At 35.9% G+C, this 27911-nt stretch overlaps 1 protein-coding gene across 2 annotated transcripts in view; it reads right to left on the reverse strand.

Annotated features, from left to right (window-relative positions):
- klhl22 (kelch-like family member 22) overlaps positions 1-25183 on the reverse strand; it is a 33840-nt gene extending 8657 nt beyond the window's left edge. The window contains exons 1-5 of one of the 2 annotated variants that reach the window (XM_067413005.1): positions 25014-25183; positions 23021-23302; positions 18113-18590; positions 15565-15974; positions 694-886 (exon numbers count right to left, since the gene is read on the reverse strand). In XM_067413005.1, coding sequence (XP_067269106.1) covers positions 694-886; positions 15565-15974; positions 18113-18590; positions 23021-23241 — 1302 coding nt within the window. In that variant the 5' untranslated portion in view covers positions 23242-23302; positions 25014-25183. Of the gene's footprint in view, positions 1-693; positions 887-15564; positions 15975-18112; positions 18591-23020; positions 23306-25013 lie in introns of both variants that reach the window. The other variant, XM_067413003.1, reaches the window with a different exon arrangement.
- Positions 25184-27911: the final 2728 nt, after the last annotated feature.

The following is a 27911-nucleotide window of genomic DNA, read 5'->3' on the forward strand; positions in this document are numbered from 1 at the left end:
CCGACGCTATTTTGGGTGGGTTTCTCCCATCCCCATACAACACAACTTCTCTGTCTTTCACTGCTCTTACAAGAACATCAGTCTCCTCGGATGTGAACCGCTCCTGGCGTGCGCCAGGTAAATACGCCATAATAATAGCAATCCATAATGGAACTTGCGCACCTTCTTTTAAAGGGAATGTTGGATGACGCTCTGATTGGTTTATTCACGTTATGCCCAAACCACACCTATGAATAATGAAGCTACTTCAGACCAACCCATTTTAGATTTGCACCGGGCGCAAGAGGCATTTATCCCGCCGGGAAAATAACAACAGCGCCGAGACCCGCCCACAAAGTTACTTACGCTTCGCGCTTTGACACTTGCGTTTCAAATCGTTAAAATAGGGCCCGGAGTCTTTTTGGGCTCGTGATCTTTGACACACAGGATTTCTTGTCACACTCGTTTTACCCATATTTGGTGCCACCTATTGTTGCGGGTGTATTATTGACGTTTAAAAGTCTAGACCCTGAATATAAGACAAACATGTTTTTTTCAGATGTATTTCTTAGAAAAAAACATTGTCTTACATGCTGAACAGTACAGTATTTTTGATATTAGCATATCAACAGATAACTGATGTGATTCACAATCAGCAACACTGACAGTCATTTTTGATTTAAAAGTCTTCAGTGTTTTATCCAAAGCGTTCACCTCTCGTTTCAGCGGCGCCACATACTCCCAGGTGTTGGTTTGTGGGTTGTAGCGCTCCACACAGTCCAGCTCATTGGTGTAGTCTCGTCCTCCAATGGTGTAGATATAGTTATCCACCACACAGACGCAGTGATCTGCATGCGGCTGCCGTAAAGACTCGATAGTACACCAGCTGTTGTGGCGGGGATCGTACCTTGATGAGAAGAGAGTGGAGTAAATCAAATACTGTAATGAATCAAATAAAGTAAATGTAAAGTATATCAGTTTCATGTTTATGTTAAATTTATTTTCAGTCCTATTTTTTAGCCATGTATTATTAACAAAGACTTTCAATACTGTCTGATTACCTGTATAAAAGTGAGTTTTTTCATTTTTTATTACTAGAAGCATTTCATTTGAAGCATCACTACAAATAATGTCTTTTTCGGCTGTCTATGCTAAACTAATACAGGACAAACGGAATAATTATTTGATTCTCTGTGTTCGAAACAAAAGACTTCATTGAAATGCTACTCTGTCTCAACCTAACTGACATAACTCATTCAGCAGTTCATGAACGGACCATTGTTTACAACACAAGGCACAATATCTGTTCAGTTTGGCATAGTATATTCCTTTATTTAAAGTGTGTTGCTCTGATGACATGCTTTTAATAAAGGTAATTATAAAACTATATTATAATAATTATATAAAAACTATTCAAATGCACTGTGAATCTAATTACATTTTTAAATGCATTATTTATTTATATTCATTTATTATTTATTTTTACTTCCTGTATAAGCATTTCGTTTCTGTTACATGTATCGACTGCTCTAACAACTGAAATATGCATGTAAATGATTAAAATAACCACAATATTTGAACAAACCTAAGGGATTATTATTATGATTTTAAATCTGCAGAAATGATACTAAGGGCGTTTTCACACCTGAAAGTCCGCACCAAGGTCCGAACCAAAGTTCGTGTTTGGACATTTGGTTCTTTTCGGTTTGCTTTCACATTGCAATTATGTTCACGCTCCAAAGAACTTTACATGACGCACTGGCGTCCTGTCGTCATCATCTCTGTGGGCTGCATCTTAACATTGATTGGTTTGTTAGCGGACGTGCTTCTGACGTCAGTGTGTTGTCAATTCAGCGGCTAACTTTGACAAGAATGAATGAACAGACGCATCGTTGCCAATACTGTTAATATTATGGCATTACTATCTGTATGGCAAGCCGTTTTAGCATTAAATACACCTTCGCATACTAGTCATAAATCAGTTTTGACTAGTCATAATTCCAGTTCCAGATATCTACAATGTGATTGTGACTAGTCATAATATGGATTGAAGATATCTACAATGTTAATTCGACTAGTCATAATATACATTCAAGATATCTATAATGCTATTTTGACTAGTCACATTCTTCCATTGACTTCCATTGGAAAATATTTCCAGATATCTTCAAATGAGTTTTGACTAGTAGAAATTGTAATTAAAGATATCTTTAATTGATTTAATACTAGGCATAATTCTAATTAGAGATATCTCAAATTACAATTGCACTAGTAAAAATTATAATTAGAGATATCTCTAACTGGTTTTTGACTAGTCATAATCACATTTAAGATATCTTTAATTCATCAAATTTAAAGATATCTAAAATACATTTGTAGATATCTGCAAATAATTTATTACTAGTCAAATTATAATTGAAGATATCTTGAATTGGATTTTTGTCTAGGCAAAACTTAATACGAGATATCTTGAATTGGAATTCTTCCTAGTCAAAACTCATTTAAAGATATCTGCAATTTAATTATAGATATCTCTGTCTGATTTTTGACTAGACAGATCTTTCTTTGGAGATATCTGCAATTAGCTTTGTGACTAGGAAGAATATAAATGTAGATATCTGGAATTAACATTTTGACTAGTCAAAACTCCTTTATAGATATCTTAAACATGCATGCAAATATGCCTTAGCTAAGCCACACCTTAAACATTTTATTAACCAATCCTACCGCGGAAACCGTTGTCATCTGCCATTTTGTTTAAGAATTGTATAATAAAAGTCCTGCGTCTTTGGTCATTTTAAGCTGATTTATATAGAAGGAAATCAAACGAATGAAAATAAAAAATGTACCTGGGACATGTGTAAAAGTGACATATAATATGCTGAGAAGATCAAGAAGGTTGTTGTCTAATTCTAGGCTATATATTAAAGTAATAAACAATGTTGAGATGTGCATGCTGTGGATTCAATTGTGTTAGTTTTCATTCCCAAACGAACACATTTAAAGCTAAGCATTTTGCCTTATTTCTGGTGCAACATTACATATGTTATAATTTTAAAATAACTTTTCAACGCACTGGCGCTCACTCAACACAGCAGAATATCCCATCGCAGATCTTTTGCTATAATACAACACACCACTCCCACCTTGTGGATTATTACCTTTATGACACGAGTAAACACAACGCAATGTACTAATCAATATAATCAGTAGCTACATCATGTCAATGTTATTTAAACATTTATTAACCTGTAATCTGTAAAATTTAAATCATTCTTAAATGTTTTTGACTGGGTCTGCTGGAGACATTTAATCATATGCATCCAAATGTTGTCACTCGTCGATTATTGGTGGACAATGTCCTCACGTCACAACCCTACACAACAGCGCAGATTTGACTAGGAGCAGGTACAATTCAGATATCTTAAAATAGAGTTGTGTATCGCAAGCCATTTTAACATTTAAACCTTTGTCTGACTATCTATAAATATATTTAAAGATAGTAACAATTGTATTTTGACTAGTGATAATTATAATTCGACTAGTCAAAATGACAATTAGAGATATCTGCAATTATAATTGCACTAGTAAGAAATCTGATTCGAGATATCTCTAAATACATTTCGACTAGTCAAAACTCTATTAAAGATATCTGTAATGAGGTTAGAGATATCTTCAATAGACACGTCACACATACGCAAAGGTAATTAGAGATATCTCTAATTCAATTTCGACTAGTCACAACTCTATTTTAAGATATCTGAATTGTACCTGCTCCTAGTCAAATCTGCGCTGTTGTGTAGGGTTGTGACGTGAGGACATTGTCCACCAATAATCGACGAGTGACAACATTTGGATGCATATGATTAAATGTCTCCAGCAGACCCAGTCAAAAACATTTAAGAATGATTTAAAAAAAGATTACAGGTTAATAAATGTTTAAATAACATTGACATGATGTAGCTACTGATTATATTGATTAGTACATTGCGTTGTGTTTACTCGTGTCATAAAGGTAATAATCCACAAGGTGGGAGTGGTGTGTTGTATTATAGCAAAAGATCTGCGATGGGATATTCTGCTGTGTTGAGTGAGCGCCAGTGCGTTGAAAAGTTATTTTAAAATTATAACATATGTAATGTTGCACCAGAAATAAGGCAAAATGCTTAGCTTTAAATGTGTTCGTTTGGGAATGAAAACTAACACAATTGAATCCACAGCATGCACATCTCAACATTGTTTATTACTTTAATATATAGCCTAGAATTAGACAACAACCTTCTTGATCTTCTCAGCATATTATATGTCACTTTTACACATGTCCCAGGTACATTTTTTATTTTCATTCGTTTGATTTCCTTCTATATAAATCAGCTTAAAATGACCAAAGACGCAGGACTTTTATTATACAATTCTTAAACAAAATGGCAGATGACAACGGTTTCCGCGGTAGGATTGGTTAATAAAATGTTTAAGGTGTGGCTTAGCTAAGGCATATTTGCATGCATGTTTAAGATATCTATAAAGGAGTTTTGACTAGTCAAAATGTTAATTCCAGATATCTACATTTATATTCTTCCTAGTCACAAAGCTAATTGCAGATATCTCCAAAGAAAGATCTGTCTAGTCAAAAATCAGACAGAGATATCTATAATTAAATTGCAGATATCTTTAAATGAGTTTTGACTAGGAAGAATTCCAATTCAAGATATCTCGTATTAAGTTTTGCCTAGACAAAAATCCAATTCAAGATATCTTCAATTATAATTTGACTAGTAATAAATTATTTGCAGATATCTACAAATGTATTTTAGATATCTTTAAATTTGATGAATTAAAGATATCTTAAATGTGATTATGACTAGTCAAAAACCAGTTAGAGATATCTCTAATTATAATTTTTACTAGTGCAATTGTAATTTGAGATATCTCTAATTAGAATTATGCCTAGTATTAAATCAATTAAAGATATCTTTAATTACAATTTCTACTAGTCAAAACTCATTTGAAGATATCTGGAAATATTTTCCAATGGAAGTCAATGGAAGAATGTGACTAGTCAAAATAGCATTATAGATATCTTGAATGTATATTATGACTAGTCGAATTAACATTGTAGATATCTTCAATCCATATTATGACTAGTCACAATCACATTGTAGATATCTGGAACTGGAATTATGACTAGTCAAAACTGATTTATGACTAGTATGCGAAGGTGTATTTAATGCTAAAACGGCTTGCCATAGTTGTGACTAGTCGAAACTGAATTAGAGATATCTCTAATTACCTTTGCGTATGTGTGACGCGTCTATTGAAGATATCTCTAACCTCATTACAGATATCTTTAATAGAGTTTTGACTAGTCGAAATGTATTTAGAGATATCTCGAATCAGATTTCTTACTAGTGCAATTATAATTGCAGATATCTCTAATTGTCATTTTGACTAGTCGAATTATAATTATCACTGTCAAAATACAATTGTTACTATCTTTAAATATAATTATAGATAGTCAGACAAAGGTTTAAATGCTAAAATGGCTTGCGATAGCAGCACCAACTATACTCGAGGCAAATTCACCAAATGAACGTCCTCGTTGTGCAAACATTTTAACGGCGCCGACAGGAAAGGAGGAGCTCCAAGAAGATAGGCTTTTTAGCCAAACAATGTATTTTATTTTATAGTTATGTTTAAATATTATAATGTTATTTTTAAATTTCATCTAGGCTATATTGATTATGAAACGTGCACAGATGTGCAATATATGTCAAAGACATCGAGTCAGAAATAATTTTGACCACTTCATTAAGTTTTGAAAGCTTTGTATTTTGTATCTTAATTTTAATAAATGTTTCATCGTTTGCCTGAATTTAATAAATAAGCTTAAATAAATAATATAGCAGACATCCCGTGACGGAGTGATCATTTGCGTTGCACATGAACTGGAGCGGTCAAGCAGAGCACACTGTTCACGCGAGCTGACTACACGCGGTTCTGTTTAAAATGCTGCGCGCTCCATCACTGCGCCGTCTGCGTGTGCTGTGAGTTTAATCTGTGTTTTTTCACTAATCCTACACCATAACTTCCTGTAAATGGTCTGAAAGTCCGAACTATACAGAAAATGCTTTCACACAAGAAAAGAACCGAACCTTTGTTCAGTTTGGTCCGGACCGAGACTACCTCTTTTCGTCGGACCAAATTTCGTCTGTATGGTCCGGACCATGGTCCGAGGGAGGTTTCACACATGTAATCTTGGTTCGTACCAAACTGAAAAGTCCGAAAATCCGGACCAAACAAGGTAGGTGTGAAAACACCCTAACTGTCCCACTTGACAGTTTCCCTGATTTCAGCCAGTTAAGCATTATATATATATATATATATATATATATATATATATATATATATATATATATATATATATATATATATATATATATATATATATATATATTTGGAATGAATGAAACGCATAGAGATGTGATGTGTGTAAATTTTCCCAGTATCACCGACTGGGCTTTTAAATCACTCATTCTATTCGAACCGAAAGGAACATATGCACACGGCTGGTCCGGCATTAATAACGGAGCCGAGCAAAGGGAGTGCTTTCAATGAATTCCTATATGAAAGTTAAGCTTCCATATACATAAACTGAAACCGCGCCAGTGCGGGCACATTGTGAATGACAGCTCGTCAGTAAATGCGCGCTCTGTGCGGCCAAGCAGATTTTAGTTTTGGTTTTGAATTAGTGCCAATTCGGGGCGGGTTGCTTGAACTGTGGGTTCATTAGCCTATTATCTTAATGAAAAACACAACAACACGCAATGACAAACTCACTTACTTTTACATTTCACTTTGAAACCAAATCTTCCGACATCATCTTGTCTTTTTTTTTTTTATTATTGTATGGAAAATCCCATAAAAAAAGGCCATTACATTTTTCCTCTCGCGCACCCCCTGGTGGCAGCTCGCGTACCCCTGGGGGTGCGCGCACCACACTTTGGGAATCCCTGCATTAGAGGATAGCTGACAGCCTTGAAGCCATGCAATCCTTTCTCTTCATAAAACCTCGATTAGCCTAAACTTTGATGGATAGATAATGTAAATAGATCCCATGCTGCAGTTTAGTAACCATACAGTTTGAGAAAAATGGTAAGAGTGACTTTCATTTTAATAGGCATTTCAGTTGTCTTACGTTAATGTTTTGTTCTGTCAGCTTGGGCCATTTTTAGTAGACCTTTGTTCATTTAATTTCAGTTGGCTATTTGATTATCTGATGCTCTCGACTGTAAACATTTCAGAATGCCTTCCTACAGTTTAATAAAAGCGGGCTTTCCACACAAACAAACGTACATGTGTCATTAGTATATGAGGAAAAAAAGTGATTTTAACTGTCGGGCTCGGACATAAATATCTTAATGCCTGTCGGGCTCGGGTCGGGTTCGGTTACTGCTCTGTCGGACGCGGGCCGGGCTCGGACAGAAAAATGCGGCCCGATCCGCACTCTATTGTGCATCCCTCCCTTTTTCACCTGGGCTGGGCTTGCTTGTTTGGTTTATAAGTTCTATTTTTGGCAAACGTAAAGGCCCTTTCAGACCAAAGGTGAAATGAATAAGCCTTAGGCTGAAGGAAATGCAAATTCACATCTCTAACCTTTCAGCTCTGCTGCCATTCTGGATTGCAGAAGAAAGTTTAACTCTCTTACTTCAGCAATAAAAACAAAACAATACCTCAGTTTTGCTTATTCGTATGGTTGAATTGGATTGTCAAAGGTCGGTATCAAAGACATTATTAATAAAGTGAGATTAAATACATAAAGTAGATATGTGTAATTTAACATGTAATTATTGCAACTTTGTTTTGTTATTTACTGAATGTGTTTTTGTGCAAGTGAGATCAGTAAATGCCTGCTCACATTGGCCCTCATTTATCAAAAGTGCGTACACCAAATTTCCAGCGTACACCTTGCGTACACCCAAACCCATGGTGACTTTGAGATTTATCAATATGGACGTTGGCGTACGGCACGCTCAAATCCTACGCCAGCTCAGGAGGTGGTGTACGCACGTTTGAGTTAGTGGGAAAATGCGCAGAAAAGCAATTCCTAACACCACAAAACGCACTGACAAAGATATGCTATACTATGACCCACTTTTAAAAACCACAACACCAACATTCAGTGTTTATTTTTGTGCAACATGAACGTCAATGTTTAATTTGTGTGACTTTACCAAAGCGTTTGATCTGTAGGCATATGTATTCCTCCAGTTGCGAGCCTGTGCGCTTTACCTGACGTTTCAGGCCCGCGTGGCCCGGCAGCTGCGCACGGACTGGGACTAAAATAATTCAGACTGACAAAATAAAAAAAATGACCTTCTTCTTTTAAATAATAATAAAATCAATAAAAACGACATTCTTCTTCTGAATAACAAGCGTCATTAAGAATAATAATCATAATAATAATAAGAATCTTACAAATCGTCATGTAATTATTAATGTGAATGAATCTTACTCCACATCACATCATCATCACTATTGTACACCCCAATACATGTGCCGTGATACGAAATTAAATGCTAATTGTTTCAAAACGTGCTGTAAAATAATGCAATGTGATGGTAATTTATCATCCAAACAGCTATTTAAACTGCTGGGGTGCGCTTCTCAACCCCCCACACTATTAACAGTACTCGTAATTTGGGTCCATATTTTGTTTTTGTAGGTGCCTTTAATCCCACTCTTTAAACTCCTAAATAAAACAATTTCGTTTTTTTTTCACTTCCCTGGTGATGGTCTCGATGGACGCGTCTCAATCATCTCTCTAGTTCAGTAGTCAGAGCACTGATCAGGGAGTCAGCCCATTGACTTATGTTCTAGTCAGTGCCCTGACTAGTGGACTAGTGAGATGATTGAGCGCGCCCGATCTCCACGTCGAAGAAGTTTTGCTTCTTTGCCGTCTTCTGTGTGTCCATGGCGTAAAATGAGGGCGTGGGAGAGGCGGAGACTTGAATATATAGGGGCGTGTTATTCTAATGACGATCGTTTTCAGCCGCCACATTTATTAAGGGCAAGTATTGCGTACACCTGGATTGCAGAGGTACGCACAGCTTCATAAATCAGGCGGTGAGAGGAGTGTAAGCATAATCTTACGCCAACATATACACCAGTTTCTACGCAAGATTGATAAATGAGGGCCATTTAGTCTACAAATACAATAATCATCATGTTCACACACACGCCTCTGCACAGACTCCTGATTTCTCTCAACATGGGGACAGGATGTCAGAATTATGTTAAGTTTCCTTATTTGTTTTGTTCATGTTCCTGTATTTCCTTGCCGTTTAGTTCCTTTTTCTTACCAAGTTCTCTTTGTTTGTTACCTTGGTTCCTAATTAATCCCTCCTTTGGTTATTTTTGCTCTTTGTCAGTTCTTGTTGTGTACTTAATGTGGTTATTTTCATTGCAAGCATTCTCCGTGATTATTATTTAAAGTATCTATTTGGACTTCCTGCGGCACGCATTCTATTAATACCATGATCTACGTGACATACAGGCAATAAATGGCCAAACAAATTAAATTTGGGTTACTTATTTGAAAAAGTTACTCAGATATTTTGTTGTAAATTTAAAAGTAATGGTGTTACTTTACTAATTACTTGAAAAATGCAATCTGATTATGCGTTACTTGTAATCAGTGTTGGGTGTAATGCAGTACTTAGTAATGAATGAATTGCTGTAATTTAACTGAAAAAGTAATGGGTTATTCTTAATTTTTCTGATTGTATTAAATACTGTATAGAATTTAAAACAGTGGATTTAATATACAATTTTAAATGTCTAATGTTAAAATGTATGTTTTTAATGTAATCTTCTCCCTTTAAATACTTTGGTCAGTTTATGCAATTTTATATTATTAATTTGAAAGAAAAAAAAGAGCAGTTTCATGTCCAGTTGTGTTGTTCAACTGGTCGAAGTTGATATGGGATTTAGAAAGAACTTAATAATAAGTAATGTAATCCTTTTCAGAAACAGTAGTCAGTACAGTAATCTAATTACACTGTTGAAGATGTAATTAGTAGATAATGAATTACTTTTTAGAGGAACTTACCCAACACTGCTTGTGATGCATTACCTTCAACAATGTACAACAGTGGTACAATTAACAGGAAGTGGAAACACACTATAACAAACACTAATTATAAATGATTTTCCCTCATAGTTTTTGATGTGAGCCACAGAGGACATATCATGTCAACCATATCAAGAGCAGTGTTATTTATGTACTATTATTTTGAATTCATTTTTATTTGAATTTTAGTTAATCACTTTGTTATGTGCTTTAGTCCTCTTTATTTATTTAAATGTATTTTAATGTTAGTTTTCCTCATTTTAGTATGTCTACTTAAAAAAAAATAGAAAGGAAAAAACTCAAAATAAGTTTAAGTTTTTCATCTAACATTTATATTTTATTTCAGCGTTATTTAAACTAACTTTTAATAGTTTTATTTAACAATATCATCACTGATCAAGAGCTCTGCATAACACTGTGAAGAGATGTAAATACTCAAAAAGAAGCCAATTTGGATTTTGTCAAAATGCATGATAGTGATGAGAAAATGATTTGTGGTAAGATACCACAAAAATACTACATTTGTTCAGTCAGGAGTTTACTAAAGCCCACAATCAAAAGCACTTCCTTAAAGAAAATCGCTTCTTGTTCTCTAATTTACTTCCTTCAGTTACTTCTGCACTAGTCTTTTGAAACTTGGCACTGCAATATTGTGAGTTTTTGGCTCTGATGCAAGAAATTGCTTGTGCATTTGTAAGTTATATATATATATATATATATATATATATATATATATATATATATATATATATATATATATATATATTTCTCATTAATGCAATTATCTAATCAACCAATCACATTACAATTGCTGCAATGCATTTAGGGGTGTGGTCCTGGTCAAGACAATCTCCTGAACTCCAAACTGAATGTCAGAATGGGAAAGAAAGGTGATTTGAATGGATTTGAATGAAAGGTGAAAGAATGGTTGTTGGTGTCAGACGGGCCGTTCTGAGTATTTCACAATCTGCTCAGTTACTGGGATTTTGACACAGAACCATTTCTAGGGTTTACAAAGAATGGTGTGAAAAGGGGAAAACATCCAGTATGCAGCAGTCCTGTGGGCAAAATGCCTTGTTGATGCTAGAGGTCAGAGGAGAATGGGCCGACTGATTCAAGCTGATAGAAGAGCAACTTTGACTGAAATAACCACTCGTTACAACCGAGGTATGCAGCAAAGCATTTGTGAAGCCACAACACACACAACCTTGAGGCAGATGGGCTACAACAGCAGAAGACCCCACCGGGTACCACTCATCTCCACTACAAATAGGAAACAGAGGCTACAATTTGCACAAGCTCACCAAAATTGGACAATTGAAGACTGGTAAAATAATGCCTGGTCTGATGAGTCTCTATTTCTGTTGAGACATTCAGATGGTAGAGTCAGAATTTGGCATAAAACAGAATGAGAACATGGATCATCATACCTTGTTACCACTGTGCAGGCTGGTGGTGGTGGTGTAATGGTGTGGGGGATGTTTTCTTGGCACACTTTAGGCCCCTTAGTGCCAATTGGGCATCGTTTAAATGCCACGGCCTACCTGAGCATTGTTTCTGACCATGTCCATCCCTTTATGACCACCATGTACCCATCCTCTGATGGCTACTTCCAGCAGGATAATGCACCATGTCAAAAAGCTCAAATCATTTTAAATTGGTTTCTTGAACATGATAATGAGTTCCCTGTACTAAAATGGCCCCCACAGTCACCAGATCTCAACCCAATAGAGCATCTAGGGGTGCACCGATCCGATATTAGGATCGGATATCGGCCGCGATACTGACGACAAAGCTGGATCGGAAAAATGAACAGATCCACAGGCCGATCCAGGTGTTTGTTTTTTTCGCAGCAGAACTACGTCATTCGTCAGTTTCACGTGTGTCGCATGCTCGAAGCAACATGGAGCGAGCCAGAGAGTCGGATGTGTAGAGATATTTTATGCTTACCTTGCCAACTAGTTCGTCTGTCGGCAATACTACCAATTTAATCCAGAAACACCATGTTAAAAAGCACGCTGCATTCCTGCAGCTTAGCAAACACTAAAGGAGTGGACAATATAGCTCAGCAACTGACTTTGCACTATGCAAAGGATGAATTTAGTGTAAGTGACTGATAGTGGATATGGATAAAGGCTAATGTAATGAACTGACGGTAACGACATGCTGTTGACGCTCGCACATCTTGAGGAGAAATCAATAAAGCGCCGCTCACACATAGTAATTTCAGCAAACATTCAAAATGTTACGTTTTATCTTTTTTATAACATATGATACAGTTAAACAACATCACACAACCAAATGGGCTGTTTTCCTGAATACCATCACGATTGAAAATGTCACTGATTTCCTATGACAGCTCCATAAACAATCATTAACATTAGTTACTTGCATTTTAGATGCAATATTGAGTCTTTTTGTTCCATTTCAGCTGCGAAAATAGTTCCAAACAAAAATTCCAAGCAACAAAGTTCCAAACAGCAGAACCATAAAACGTCTCACGTGTTTTGAATGATTCAGTGGTTGAATCAAAGACTCAATAACCTGTTCGTAAACGACTGCCTCATTCTTAAAGGAATCAGTCGTTTGAATGAATCGTTTGAATTAATGACTCAATGACTCACTCATTAAGACTCACCTACTGCCACCTACTGATGGTTTAGTTTCCTATATTTTTCAACATTTATTTTGTTTATTCAAAAATACAAATCACATAACATTATTTAATGCAGCAGTAATTTTTCTGGGTAAATCATTTAATTTGATTGGTAACATCCTTATATGTATAGATCAAATTTAAGAGTATAATATGAAACCTGAAGCATAGCTTATATTTAATAAGATTAGGGGAAAATGCCCTTTATAAAGGTAAAATATCACAAATATGCAGATTTGAAATATGTCAAAGCTGATTGAACACTAACTGTGAGTGAATATTGCTTCAGAATAAGTTATATTTACAACACACACACACACACACACACACACACACACACACACACACACACACACACACACACACACACACACACACACACACACACACACACACACACACACACACTTTTTACTCGGACAAGTGAATTATCATTTTACTTATCCGAAGGACAGACATGAGCATGCTTAATGTCAAGCCCTAAACTATATTTTAGATTTGAATGCACAATTGTTTTTTAAATAAAAAAGAATTCAACACTTTGCATACATCTGTTATTTTGTCTTATTATCTTGATTTAGTAAAGTCTGGTGCCTTTAGTCTCTTCAAGGAAGGTGTACAGTTTATTATTAATTTAACAATAGTATCGGATCAGTATCGGGTATCGACAGATACATAAAGCCCAGGCATCGGTATCGGTATCGGGACTGAAAAAGTCGGATCGGTGCACCCCTAGGTGGACCGGAAGCTTTGTGCCCTGGATGTGCATCCCACAAATCTCCATCAACTGTAAGATGCTCTCCTATCAATATGGGCCAACATTTCTAAAGAATGCTTTCAGCAGCTTGTTGAATCAATGCCATGTAGAATTAAGGCAGTTCTGAAGGCGAAAGGGTTCAAACACAGTATTAGTATGGTGTTCCTAATAATCCTTTAGGTGAGTGTATAGTTTAATATATCATATGCATGTATTTTTTGTAAAGTTTCTAGAATGTTTCTAATCTTTAGCCCATCATGTGCAAACAGAAATAACTGATGATGTGCATGTCTATAATTGTCAGTTTCTTTATGCAGAGGTCACTGGATTCATATTTGACTTCATTTGAAAATCTTGGAACCAATTTTTAAACTATGAGTGGTCACCCAATTATACTGATCTCAGATTTGGATATATAAATCCAATAATCCAATCTGCATTTATTAGATTATATTGGCCTCTGATTTGGATATAATACAAATCCAATAATCCCAAACACAAGGCCATACGGGAGTAGCTTAGGTTCAAATTGAATGTCCTGCAATTCCCAAATCAAACACCTGATCTCCAACTTGAATAATGTGAAGCACAATCTGACTGCAAAGCTGTGACACACCAAACCGACAAAAGTAATGCAATGAAAGCTGAATGTGTTGTCACTTCGCTTTGTGTGTGTCTGCTGAGCTAAAAAGCTAACAGGCAACTAGCATGTGTGTTCTGGACATGTGTGTAAGGAATTAACTGTCTATATCAGCAGGTATCAATCGTCTATATTCATCATTTTAATTTTAGACGGCTCATGTCGTTATGAAAGTATTCGTGCATTGGAAGGCACAAGTAAGATGAATTAAAATTAGAACAGCCTTCTGTCTTTGTAGCCTTCACTGCTTTGCTTGCTTTCATCACTTTCATGTTTATTCTTGTGCACTTCTTTGCTATAACTGAACAGCCAATCAGAGTTCTGTCTGGCGACGGTGTGGAAAAAACCACAAACAACGCTGACAGATGCGAAACACTGGCCAGCAGCTGACTGTCATCTTGGTGTGTGTTATGCCTGCTAAAGATTTTGGCGATCCTATAAGTTCATTACAAATCACACTGTACGACATGGATCTAATAAACTTGGATATGACCAAAGTCCCTTTAAGACAAGTCATTTCATTCGGCGGCCATTTTTGAAACGCCTCTCAGGCATGCGAGTGCAGCTTCTATCTCTTTAAATGAAGAAACATCAAATTTATTTAAGTTTTTTTTTTTTTATATATTACATTTAAGAGAATATAGAAGAATGGAAGAGAATATTGGAAAAGAGGCCACCTTGGCATGCCACTTTTGCAAATGGAGCTCAAGGTATGGAGGTTTTTAGCGCCATGTCGCGTTGATCAATACACCATTTCATGTTGCATTTTTATTGGCTAGTCGGTAGACGTACGTCGTAGCAGCAAACAGGCCATCCTTTAGCCCCTCTCACTGTAAGCCGTAGGACCATCGTTTAGGAGCCATGACCACAGAAATCGCCACGATTGGTCATTTTATGTCTGGCACATCCCAAAATCGCACAGTGTGTACCAGGCATTAGGGCCCTAAGAATGTTAAATATTAAAGGGGTGGTTGATTATGATTTCACTTTTTATTTTTATTTTAGTTAGTGTGTAATGTTGCTGTTTGAGCATAAAAAATATCTGCAAAATTACGATGCTCAAAGTTTAAAGCAAAGGGAGATAAGCAAAGGGAAGCTTTTTAAGGACTAAAACAAACGGGTGGTAGGGACTACACAAGCTTATTCATGGGTTAGTGACATCACTAACCCTGAAATTTACATAAATACCCCCTCCCCCCATGTTGAGGGGGGCTATGGGCCATGTGGAGAAAAGGAAGAGTTGTTGTAGTCGAGCACATTTTGGAGTCGCTCAAGCTGTCGTACGTATTTCACATTTATTGATACAGTATGAAAACAAATGCAATAGCATGTCATAAAAGCAAGATGAAAACATATCTTACAACTGTTAATTTGTAAAAAATCAACCGTAATGCAGCACTTACCGCCAGCATCGAGATTCGGCACGGAAGCCGCTGGTGTTCTTGTCTCCTCCAACCAAGTACACAAAATCATTGAGTACGGCGATGCCCATGTTGGACATGCGAGGAGCGCGTTCTGCAGCCAGACTACGCCACTCCCCCCAGGAGGGGTGAAACACCTGGAACCGCTCTTCATTGTCCACCAGTGCGCTAGATGAATACATGCCACCAAATCCCAGAATGCACCGGGAGCTGCAGCGAGGCTGAGTGAGTGGGGTTTGCATCACCGGCTGCCATAGCTCCTGACTGTGGTACCGTAGAGCGGCGGCCACAGAGTCCCGCAGCGAGCACGGTTTTAACCGGCTGTGCAAGCGCTGCAACACATGCTTCTCCATCAGACAGAACCGCACCGCTTCCAACATCCGCAACGGATCCTAAAGGAAGAGTTCACTTGTTATAGACATCGCCAGTGGTGGACGAAGTATACACTGATTTAAGTAGCCTATTGAGTAAAAGCACAGATACCCTATTAAAATTTAACTCCAGTTAAAGTATAGGCCTAAGTCCTAGTTTTCAGTTTTACTTGAATATACAAAGACAAAAGCTTTAGTATTCAAAGTAACAAGTACTGATTGATGAACTATATATTTATTCTTGTCAGCCCAGCACTAGTCTAACTAGTCAGTAGTCAGTACTAATAAGAAAGATTTATGCATACAATTGTATTGAAAATCTGAGTAATTATGTGGCAACAAATTAGGGCTACATGATAAATTGTATTTATACAGCTGTGGAAAAAATAAGAGACCACTTAACATTAATTTCTGAATTTTTTTCAGAGCTGTATATTTTAATCGTGGAAATGATTTTTGCTTCTTTCAATCGATTAAAAATATTCATTGTGATATTTGCACTGCTGATTAATAGTGCTGAAAAGGTTTTTTTTTGGGTCACATTGCATTGGCAACAAGCCTCCACTCTCTTTGCAGCTTGGGGTTGCCAGATGTCAAGAGAATAAATCCCCCAAACAGGGCTTTTCTCTTAAAATAATACATTTTACACCCAGTGTTTTACTTAATCTTGTTAATCTGGCAATACTGGGCTACAAAAGTGCTGATGATCTGACAACACTGACGAACATGTATGCTGAAGTTTAGCGAGTTTGTTGTGAAATTCTTCCTGAATTAAAATATCATACAGACAGTATTGTTTTCATTCATGTGTGTATGATTTGCTGACCAAACCTTCTCTGTGATGAACTGTAATAAATCCAAACGTGACTCTTGACTATATTGTCAGTGGTCATCATTATCTGATATTAAATTACAAAGCACTCCCCAAGTTGTATATCAATGGTATATAAAGTTCAATTTACTCTTATCAATAGAATTGTACGTAATATAATTGTTTTGTATTGATTTCCTGTGTGATGACGCTATCATAGTTAGTTGGTTAAATGGGTTTACCTACCATCCTATTAAAATGAGAGTAATCATAATTTACCTAAATATACAGACAGTGACACGCAAATTATGTCATTTATACCATTTGTGCATTTCAGCTTAAACAGCTGGCCCTTTTACAGCAGAATTACTACACAAATAACTGACAGTCATGACCTAAATATGATTTAATTTAACATAATCAATACTAAAATAAAATTGCATGCACATTCAAGCATTGAGGACGATTACCTACTCTTTGCTCATTCTGATCGGATCAGCGCATCAGCGTTGATTTGAAAACAGCTGTGGATCAGTCAGATTCAGGAATGAATCGTTCAGTGTTATTAGAAAACATTTCAGTAGGTTTATAAGAATAAATCAACTCATTCATGAATCGGACATCGCTCTTGCGTCTCAGAGGGGGTGGAGAGTTCTTCACTTAGAAATAACGATAGGCGATAGGTTTTTATGGAATGTAGTGGAGTAAAAGTTTCCAAAAATAAAAATACACTGATTAAGAACTAATCCTTGAAATATATACTTAAATAATTTTTTCTCACTCTGGCTAGTGGTTTTCCAAAGTCACTAGCCACTTAGCATTTTCACTGGCCACAATTTTGATACCAAGGGGAAAAACTTACATATAGATATTTTTAATATTAGCTAATAAGCAGGCTGCTGTCACTTTAAGAACTGACGCACGGATCCATTATACTGTTAGACATGCGGTTCCTTTCTCAACTGTTTGCTTTCACTTCAAACAGAACTGACTGTGTTTACATGAATACTCGCAAAGACCAGCATTGTAAAATGATGCCCAATATGCTCAATCCCACACCCAACTTCAAGCCCTGTAACATCAACAATATTCATCTGGAGCAAATGAAGCGAGTGAGTGAGAGGAGGAGGGTTTGTGTGTGTCACTCGCTGTTGGAGAGATGAGAGAGAGAGAGAGAGAGAGACTTTTTAAAAGTACTATAATTGAAAAATGTAAATATTATATATAAAATTCAACCTGCCACTGCTGAAATCCATCCGCATTTGGTGGGTGTTAATGTCAAGCCCTGTTTTTTACGGTCCACTACTGGATATATCACTAACCGTACACTAACCCATCTGTTTCTCACCTGAAGGCAAACCTCCTCCTTCTCCACCTGTTCAGGGGTGTAATGGTAGTGCAGGGCTGCTTCAAACACCTCGTTCTCCGAGCTCACCTCCAGCTCGTTGCTGGAAAGGACACTCAGGATCTTTTCCGCAGGAAGTTTTCGATACACGGGGGTCCGCGAGAAAGTCTGGATGTTCTTGAGCAGATATGAGCGGATTTTTTCACCGAGCTGGTTCAGCCCGTATATGTCGGCGAGCTTTTCCACCTCCAGGATGTTGTCATCATCCAGCCAGGAGAAGAGGAAGTCGCAGCAGAAGCCGATCACGTCTTGAACCTGTAGCAGAGTGGCCGCGCACAGCACTTCCTGCACCGTGTCCAGCTCCAGCTCCAGCTCAGAGGTGTAGATGAAGTCCAGCAGTTTCATCATGGCCGTGTATGTGACTCCATGAACAGGGATCTCAGTTTGCTGCATCTCCCGCAAACCGCCGGCAAACATACCCCTAAACACACAGAGAGGAAAGCAGCACTGTACAGGGGAACAATAATCATGTAGCTCAATCTTTGAAAATCACGCATGCTATACGGAGCCGTGTGGGCAACTGCTCTGACATGTGGTGCAGCGGTTGCACTTCTGGTGACCCGAGTTCGAGTCCCGGCTCAAGGTTTTTTTCCAGTCCAATTCCCTTCTCTCCTCTCCCATGATTTTCTGTCTGTCCTCCTACTGTCCTATCCAAATAAAGGGCGAAAAAGCCCAAAAATATAACTTTAAAAAAGGAAAGAACACCATGTATGATACATAACTATCACAATAAATATATTAGTGCTGTCAAATCAATTAATCGCAATTAATCGCATCTAAAATAAAAGTTTGTGTTTACATAATATAGGTTATGTGCGTGTATTGTGCATAATTATTATGTATATATAAATACACACAATGTGTATATATACTTGTGTAATATTTGATAAATATTTGCATGTATGTACTATATATATTTATATAATTTATAATATATATAAATATAACAAAAGATTCTTAAATATAGAACAGTTTGCTTCGTACTTTCAGTTTAACAGCATTAAAGAGGATTTGTTATCTTTCAGCTGAAGAGTGTATATGCATTTCAACACATTGTAGAAACTCATAATGTAATAACTTTTCAAATTGTAATCATTTTCTCAAAATGTAATACAATCTTGAACTCATAATGAAATAATTTTTACATCATGAGAAATGTATTACATTATAAACTCACTAAAAACGTCATATTTGTATTATTGTACTAAACATTTTTTTTAATTCCTTTTACAGTACATTTTAAAAATCTAAATCCAGTCTTAACCTGCCTACAAAATCCACCAGTTTACTGATACTACAATTAGTATAAGACTGGCTTTAGATAGATAAATAAGAAGTACTGTAAGGGAATTTAAAAGCTATTACAATAAAGAAAGTAAGACATTTTTGGGGAGTATATAATTTAATAATTTTCACATAATGTAAAAATTGCTATAGATTATTAGCTCAAGATTTTAATACAATTTGAACATTTTATTATTATAATAATAGAATAATTATTACATTATGTGTAGTCATTACATGTTGAGTTGCTACACACATTCTTTGTCCATAAATATATACATTATTAAACATGTTCTTCGTCCACAAAATAAATGCACGTCTCTGAATGAGCGTATATTTAAAGCTGCACTATGTAACTTTTCCATCCGCTAGAGGGCGCCTATTCAAAACAAAGGTGTAGTTTGCCAAATTTGGGCTCAGAATCTTGGGACATGTGGTCTTCACCTCACAGCCGGTGGGCACCGAGTGTTGAGGAGCTGAGTGGAGCTGGAGCGATTGTCAATAAGAAGAAGACAACACACGCCTCACAAACAACGGGACTTTTATTATGACGGGACACTTGCCGGCGCCATTTCCGCTTTTCCGGTCATGGGTTACGAGGTAACGTAGCTCTGTTTATCATATCAGATACATTTAAGTGTGCTTAAAATGATGTTATGACGTTACAATAAACCAGGGGTTTCGCCAACTGGCGGACTCCAGTCCGGATCCGGACCGCGAGATGCATCCATCCGGACCGCTAAGCTTTTTGACGTAATGGAATAAATAAATGCCAAATGCGATTTAAAAAATAAATAAATAAATAATCACATTTATATCAGGCAGCTCAGTAGAACCGTTTTTTCCTATGTTGCTCAGCTCTGCGTCTCAGGTATCTTACACCGGACGCACACATTATATACGCACGAGCTCAGTTTTGAATCGACTTTTGACAGAAGAACTGCACGATGGGTGGATCTTGTAGCACAGGGTGAAATCAGTATGTACATGGACGATTTGAGGGAAACATAATATAAATTTAATAAATCGTGCAGCTCATGGCGTGTCCGTTTTTATTTCGGCTCCCATGTTCAGGGCCGTACCCACCATTGAGGTCCCCGAGGTCCGGACCTCGGTAATTCTCCGAAGTGTACATAATAAAAGTTACAAAATAATATCCTATTAAAGCGGCGTGTACAAACAGGTGTTCTCGCCTCGCGTATGTTTTCAATTGTTTCCAATGGATGCGCCGCACTTTTCAATAGCGCCAACAGCTGGCAGGTTTTGTCCATTTTTACACGTTGAGCGTCCACAGTTCAACTTTGGGTGAACATCAATGTCCAATCACAGTGGAGGAGAGGCGGGACAAATGCCACAACCACCAACCGGCGCTTCGAACAACGACTGATGTTTGATATCTCAACACCACCGCGAGAGCGCTCAATAATCAGGGATGCAAACTAATAACGATACAGACGAAAATGAAAAGGCTACTTCAAACAAAGCTCAGCTTTGAAAAGAGAAAAGATACAGGGCAAGAGAAGGAGACTGGGGAAAAAAAGAGAGAAGATGATGGCGATGAGACAGAAAGAGCAGGTAGCCCACTGTGCTCAGAATAGAAAAAGCATTAGCCTACAATATATTCCTAATTGCTACACATAATGTGATTCTTGTCTGTGAAATCCAGGCTAAAGTCTCATAATCTAATATTGATATTAGGAGCATCAAATTTTGATTTCACTCATTGGTTATATTTTCACATTGATTTCTATCTTTGACATGATCTTACTCATTCAACATTAAATATATCAAGGTTATATGTTCAAATAATATTCTTTACATAATGTAAATCACAAAAATGTACTTTAGCTAGGTTTTCGGAGTCACACATATGTCGTCTTTGGCTCAATTTAACAACAAAACAGATTTTCTGATTTTCTAATTTGGAGTCTAATTTTTTTTGCAACATTTAACCAGATTCTCATTTATAAAAATCTGTGGTCTTCTTAAAATAATTTATACTGCACACTGACATGGATTTAAAGCTACAGTTAGCTGAGTCTTTGATTTTCTTATGTCTTAAAATGCATTTGTAAAGGAGGGAAATGTTTTTTTTTTTCAAACCCTCCAAAATTCATATTTGGACTTCGGTATTTAGAAAATCCTGGGTACGGCCCTGCCCATGTTAACAGGTGAGTTTGCACACCGTTGCGTCTTTAAGTTCAGCTCAGCTCAGCCTTTTGAAATGTTATTTGAGGTTATTTACGTTTTTTCTGGATTTAAAGGAACAGTTGAAATAAAGAGATAAAATGCACTTTTTCATTTTTTCAACACTGGTGGCACTTTATTACTACCTGTTTGTGTTTCTGGATAATATTGCTAATGATTTTTTACCAGTGCAGTTTGAAGCACAGAGAGAGCAGAGCTGAAGATAGCCTACATTAAGTTAGGTAGAGACTATACATGTGAATGAACATAAAATTATGTTATGAGATTTCTGTTTGGTTTTTTAACCCAGGATGGTTTGTATTGATTTTTACCATTTATCTCAGTTCAGCAGAAAAAGCACTTTAGTTGCTAGTAATGTTGAAATTAATGTATTTTCAGTGCAGATTTAGAGATGATGGCATTTTTTCATTCATCATATTTTTTGTCAGACATGGCTACTGGTTGAATTAGATATTTTGTACCAACAGAACAACCTCAAAATGAGATACATTTAGTAAAGGATCTATGTTTGCTTTAACAATATGAAAAGACATGTTTATCTATATGAGAACATATATTTTGTTCAATAAAGACATTGTTTAAATCTACACTCATTTCTTTAGTCTGGCAGAAAGACATTAATTCATGTTTTTAGGTAGGCTATATAATTGTCCGGACCTCGGCCAGTGAGGAAGGTTTATTTACTGGACCCCAAGCAATTTTAGTTGAAGACCCCTGCAATAAACGTTGTTCACACTGCTAAGACTAAAGCGTTTCTGCAGAATAAAACCAGAAACAGAGAGTAACGCAGATATGATGTCAATGACAGGCGACTCCCTCAGACGTCCCGGCTCCTTGGTTAAAATAGCAATTTTCTCAAAATGTACAAATAGTTGGAAACATTTGGGATATTGTAAGAACTCAATTGAACAAAATATATAACACTGGCCTGATTGTTTTTGGATATTTTACTGCACAAATCCTACATAGAGCACCTTTAATACAACAGCTCAGGTAAAGATAATGGTAAGACCTATTTCGGGGTTTGTTCCAAAATTAGGAATTAAAATAAATCAGAACTACTTTGACCCCCGCAACATCTTGTGTTGATGTCCTTCAGGGGGGATAAGTCCATTTTTATTTCAGGGTTAGGACAAAAATATGAAGCACAACTGTTATCAATATTGTCATAAATATTTCTTGATCATCAAATATTAGAATGATTTCTGAAGGATCATGTGACACTGAAGACTGAAGTAATAATGCTGAAAATTCATCTTTGATCACAGGAATATTTCGCAATATTTTTGACCACATCAATGCAGAGTTGGTTGCATAACATTTAAAAAGTCCCTATGTTTTAGGGCATGTCATGCATACCTGAAATAGTCACAGGAGGCGGCGAGGAGAATCCGGTGAGCCTGGATGGGTTTTCCTTCTACCAGGAGCACCACATCGAACAGGATTCCTCCTTGTCGCAGCATCAGGAGCCCGTCTAACAGACCCTGTGAGTGGGCATTACTGCGATACTTCTGCTTTGCACAGGGCTGAGCGAGCCCTCGTGCTCCAGCCGCGCAGGAGACCAAATCATCATCAGCCATCTTCACACAACAACGCAAACAAAGTCAACCTGCTCACATTTTTGTGTGTAGCTCCACACTTCTGCTAAATGAAAGAACACGGAGAGAAATTAGTAAATGGGTAGTAAAAAAATGCTTGTTTTGTGTAGTGTGAAGTGTGATGTGTGAGAAAATATAAGGGGTCACTAACTTTATCAATTCTTTCACTGTTTTTTGAACATTTGTACTGAAATGTGTCCTGTGGTGTGACAGAAAGAATGAAGAATACAGGAGCGTCGCACCAAAAGACAACAGAAATCAACACTTTTAAAGCGGATGGAATAAAGTGAAATATTTAAACAATTCTGAGGCAATAACTAAACATGAGCACGTCATGAGCTTCAGTAACATGACACTGAATGGGGTCCTTCAAATAATTAAAGTTGTCTGTGGAATTGCCTGATTTAAAATAAGGATGAGGACGACAAAATATGTCAAGTTCCTACACTTTTAGAAGTATATGGATTACATTTTTCTTTGTCATTTACTTAAATAGACACTTGTAAAACTATGTTTGATGTATTTAACACAGGTATTTATAACATTTGAATGTTCTTTTTTTATTATTTGTAAAAGTTGTTATTTATTGAACCATGCTTGAGACAGTCACACTATAGGACAATTTTGAGATGTGGCTCAAAAATTTAAAATTTCTAAAGACAAAGAGTTTTTAAATCAACAGGTCCATGTAAGACAAAGACATGTTTAACCATTTACTGCATTTTAATTTATGACAACACTAATAATGCTAATTTGTCTCTTGTGTGACAATGAAAATCCCATGCAAACAACCCAAATACACACATCTACAGATTTTCTTCTTCTTAAATGTCTCACTTGTAGAGGTCAATATTCAATAAGATATAGGGGTATTAAACTATAGAATGGTTTCCCATCATCTAACTAGCAATAAAATGTTCCTCTTAAATATGTTATAGAAGATGTATAAAGGATCATTTTTACTGCTGCCTAAATGCGTTTTCTTATTTATTTATTTAATGTTGTTTTTTTATGTATTTTATTTTATGGGTTTGTTTTTGGTGTATATAATTTTTGGGGTTTGATATGTTGTAATTAATTTGATTCAGTCATATACATTTATATAAATGTTATTGTAATTTAGCCCTTTCTTTAATTATATCTGTTTCTTTTTCCTTTTTTGGTTTAGGTGGAGGCTTTAAATTAGCCTTCTGAGCTTTCTGCCTCTCCCTGCACAGTATTCGGATTGTGTTTTCTTGTTAAGATTTTATATTTGTGCAAGTTAACTAAACTAAAATAAACATTTTTAAAAAATGACCGTCACCCTGAGTAATGTCCTCAATTGTTATCAACCACAATAGAAAGTAAATGACAAACCACCATGAAAATATGAGGAATACATACTCTCATTTAGAGGAAACAAGGAGCTGTGTGACTCACCATAACCACAGAGAAACAAGAAACAGTATTTTAAAATACATGACAAATAATAAGGGGACATCGTTTTACTTTAACTTAGATTTATTTCAAGACGTAGGCTAAACATAATTTAGTTGCCAATATTGGCCTGTGTTTGTTCCTCCAATGATATTTGCACCAACTTCCACTGAACTCAGCATTACGATAACAAACATTATGTGCTAAAAGGCTGTGCTTTATTCAGCTGACAACCGAAGTAAGTGTGTGTGTGTGTGTGTGTGTGTGTGTGTGTGATCGTTATATAAACTTACAGTGCAGCAGATGTTGTGATGTTGTGTGAGATCTGCAACACTTACCGGAAATGATTGGAGGGTTTAAAGAAGCCTGTCGCTGTCGGACGACAGAAGTCACTCGATGATATTTATGATTATGATTATGTCGATGAGGAAGCTTCAGTTTGTTTGTTTGTGTTCTGCTCGCCCAGCTGAGTTTCCCTGTGATGTCACAGAAGCGCTTCCGGTACAGAGCAAAACAAATGACATCAGCAGAGACTGTCAAATGAAAAACACATGACCCTTTTCACCCCAGTTGTTTCTTTTTTATTGTTGTTTGTATTTTGATATGATTTGCTATTACTTGAGCATCCATAAAAAAAAATATAATAAAAAACGAACCTTTTTACAGACTGTCATGACGCGTTTCAATGTATGTACATTTGATTTTAACACTATACTTTATTACATTACCTGCATGACAAAAAAACGGAAACACTTTAGAACATAACAGGAAGTAATTCAGGACAAACGATAACTACATTAACACTTCAGCTATGTGAAGTGAACAAGATTAACTAATCAGTATAAGTAATAATTAGATCAGGTATCAGTAATTAGGCTACTGAATGCGATTAGCCTCAATAAAAACGATTAACTATATCTTGATCTTGATCTTGATTCAGTATCAGTTTATATCTAGTATATATACTGTACATAATAATATGTTTGTTTTGGCACTAGTTTAAACATTTCTTTCGGTCAAATTATATGTGCCATTCCTTAATATTCACTTGTGACTGTATCATTATTCATTAAAAAGATTAGGATGCAAGTTATTTAAGTTTTGAAATTTCACATTTAAAGAAATCTAGTGTTTGATCATCATATCTAAATATTTATTAGAATGCAAACACTGCAATATATTTTTGAGCAACTAGATTAGATACATGTATATTTATTAAAGAGCCATGAGGCACCTAATGGCATTACAAATAAACATTAATATTTTTTAGCCACAAAATGACTCTAATTTGCCTCTTTGAATTGGAATTCTCTATTTTAATATTAATTACTACACTAATTGTAATATAAATTTTAGAAGAAATACAAATATTAGAAGAAAAATATTTTAAGTGGTCATTTATTGACAATAATTGTTGCACAAATAGTATTTAGTACCAAAAGATCTCCTCAAAATATTCAATAAATATAATTTAATGAGTATGAGTGTGACCTATTAGTAAGGAATACCTGAGGGCTAAATACAAGAATAGCATTAATGTTAACAATGTTGAATCTCTATTCACTCTCAATAATAAAACGATCCTGTAAATATGGCTGACTTAATAATCAATAAACACTAACACTATGCTGTACTGTTTACCAAAACTTGCAGCAAACATCTATATGGTGAAACTGTTGTGTATCCGCTTAAGCCATTTAAATTCATTGGCACGGCGCTAGAAGTATTGAGCGCTCATGGGCCACGTGACCAGCGCGCGCCGCAGGGAGACGAGAGCATGCAACTCCGCTTTTCAACGCCTCTGGCTTTAACATTATGCCACATTAGCGCCAAAACGTTATTTGTTGTTTGAATTTCATTAAAACACATTAAAAAAAATTAAAGCTTATAGCTTTGTTTAATATCAAAAGCAGGTTTGGCAATTTGGCGTGAGATTGAGTTGGGCGGAGTGAGAGCGTGAGACAGAGCCTGAAAGCGTGAGTATCACGCCAGATGCGTGAGAGTTGGCAACCCTGGCATATCTGAGACACGATCAAATTTCTTTTTTTATTACACTGAATATGGTCATAAAATGCATCACTGATTAGCCTACTAAATTGATCTGGACCATTATTTTAAAGTAAAACAAAAATACCCTTTTTGAACTAAAAAATAATTTTAGTTGGACCATTATGTTAAAATAATGGTCCAGATCTGACTGTAACACTTGAGTAACTAGTGTATTTCTCACATGGCGTATAATAGTAACATAAACGTATTACATTACTTCCGTCTCAAAAATGTCCAGTCTTTATATAGACCTAGATTAATCATAGACCTTGACAAATATACTGTATTTAACAGCCAACAATAAAGCAACGCACACAACACAGATTAACACGTTATTTTTCAAGTATTTGTTACATATGTTAGGCTACATGTAGTAATAGTAACCGCAAATTATGCATAATTACCAAGTTGTCACACTTTTTACCTGCCGTGAATTTTTCTTAAAGTCCTGGCTTCAAAAAATATATTAGATATTGGAACCTGTCAAATAGTATAGTATTAGACAAATTTAAACAATAACACAATTAGGAATAAATAGGGTTGTGGAGGTGTTATCCAGGTTTTTGCAGGGTGGGTTGTCTGTGATAAAAAAAAAATACACTACTGAATATATATATATATATATATATATATATATATATATATATATATATATATATATATATATATATATATATATATATATATATATATATATATGTATATATATATATATATATATAGGCTATATCAGTTGTAAGCAAAATTTAATTTCCTAAAAATGTTGTCATATCAGCTGCTTGATGTTGAAAACAGGTATTTAGTATCAATACGATAATCATAAACATGTTTATTGCGCTATTACTTTGACTATTTACTGTACTTTATAATTCTTCTAATTCTAATGAAACTTCCGTAGCCTAAGTCTTTCACATTCACAGAAATATCCTTACACATCAAGTAATGAAATTGTAATTACCTATATACATTAACCTATGTTATACTCACTATTTTTCTTATATTTAGACAGTAATACTACATTGTAAATTGAAAGCCTAATTTATTTATTGAAAATGTACAGGTCAAACGGGTCAGTAGATCCTATATAATGGTTTCGCCTCTCGTGACCAGCAGAGGGCGCTAGTGCTCTTTTTCTAATCTAGAGCAACTCGGGGTGAGATGTTTTTCACCCCCACAGCATGTCTACA

The sequence above is a fragment of the Pseudorasbora parva genome, chromosome 13 (assembly GCF_024679245.1).
Source record: "Pseudorasbora parva isolate DD20220531a chromosome 13, ASM2467924v1, whole genome shotgun sequence".
Lineage (NCBI taxonomy): Eukaryota > Metazoa > Chordata > Actinopteri > Cypriniformes > Gobionidae > Pseudorasbora > Pseudorasbora parva.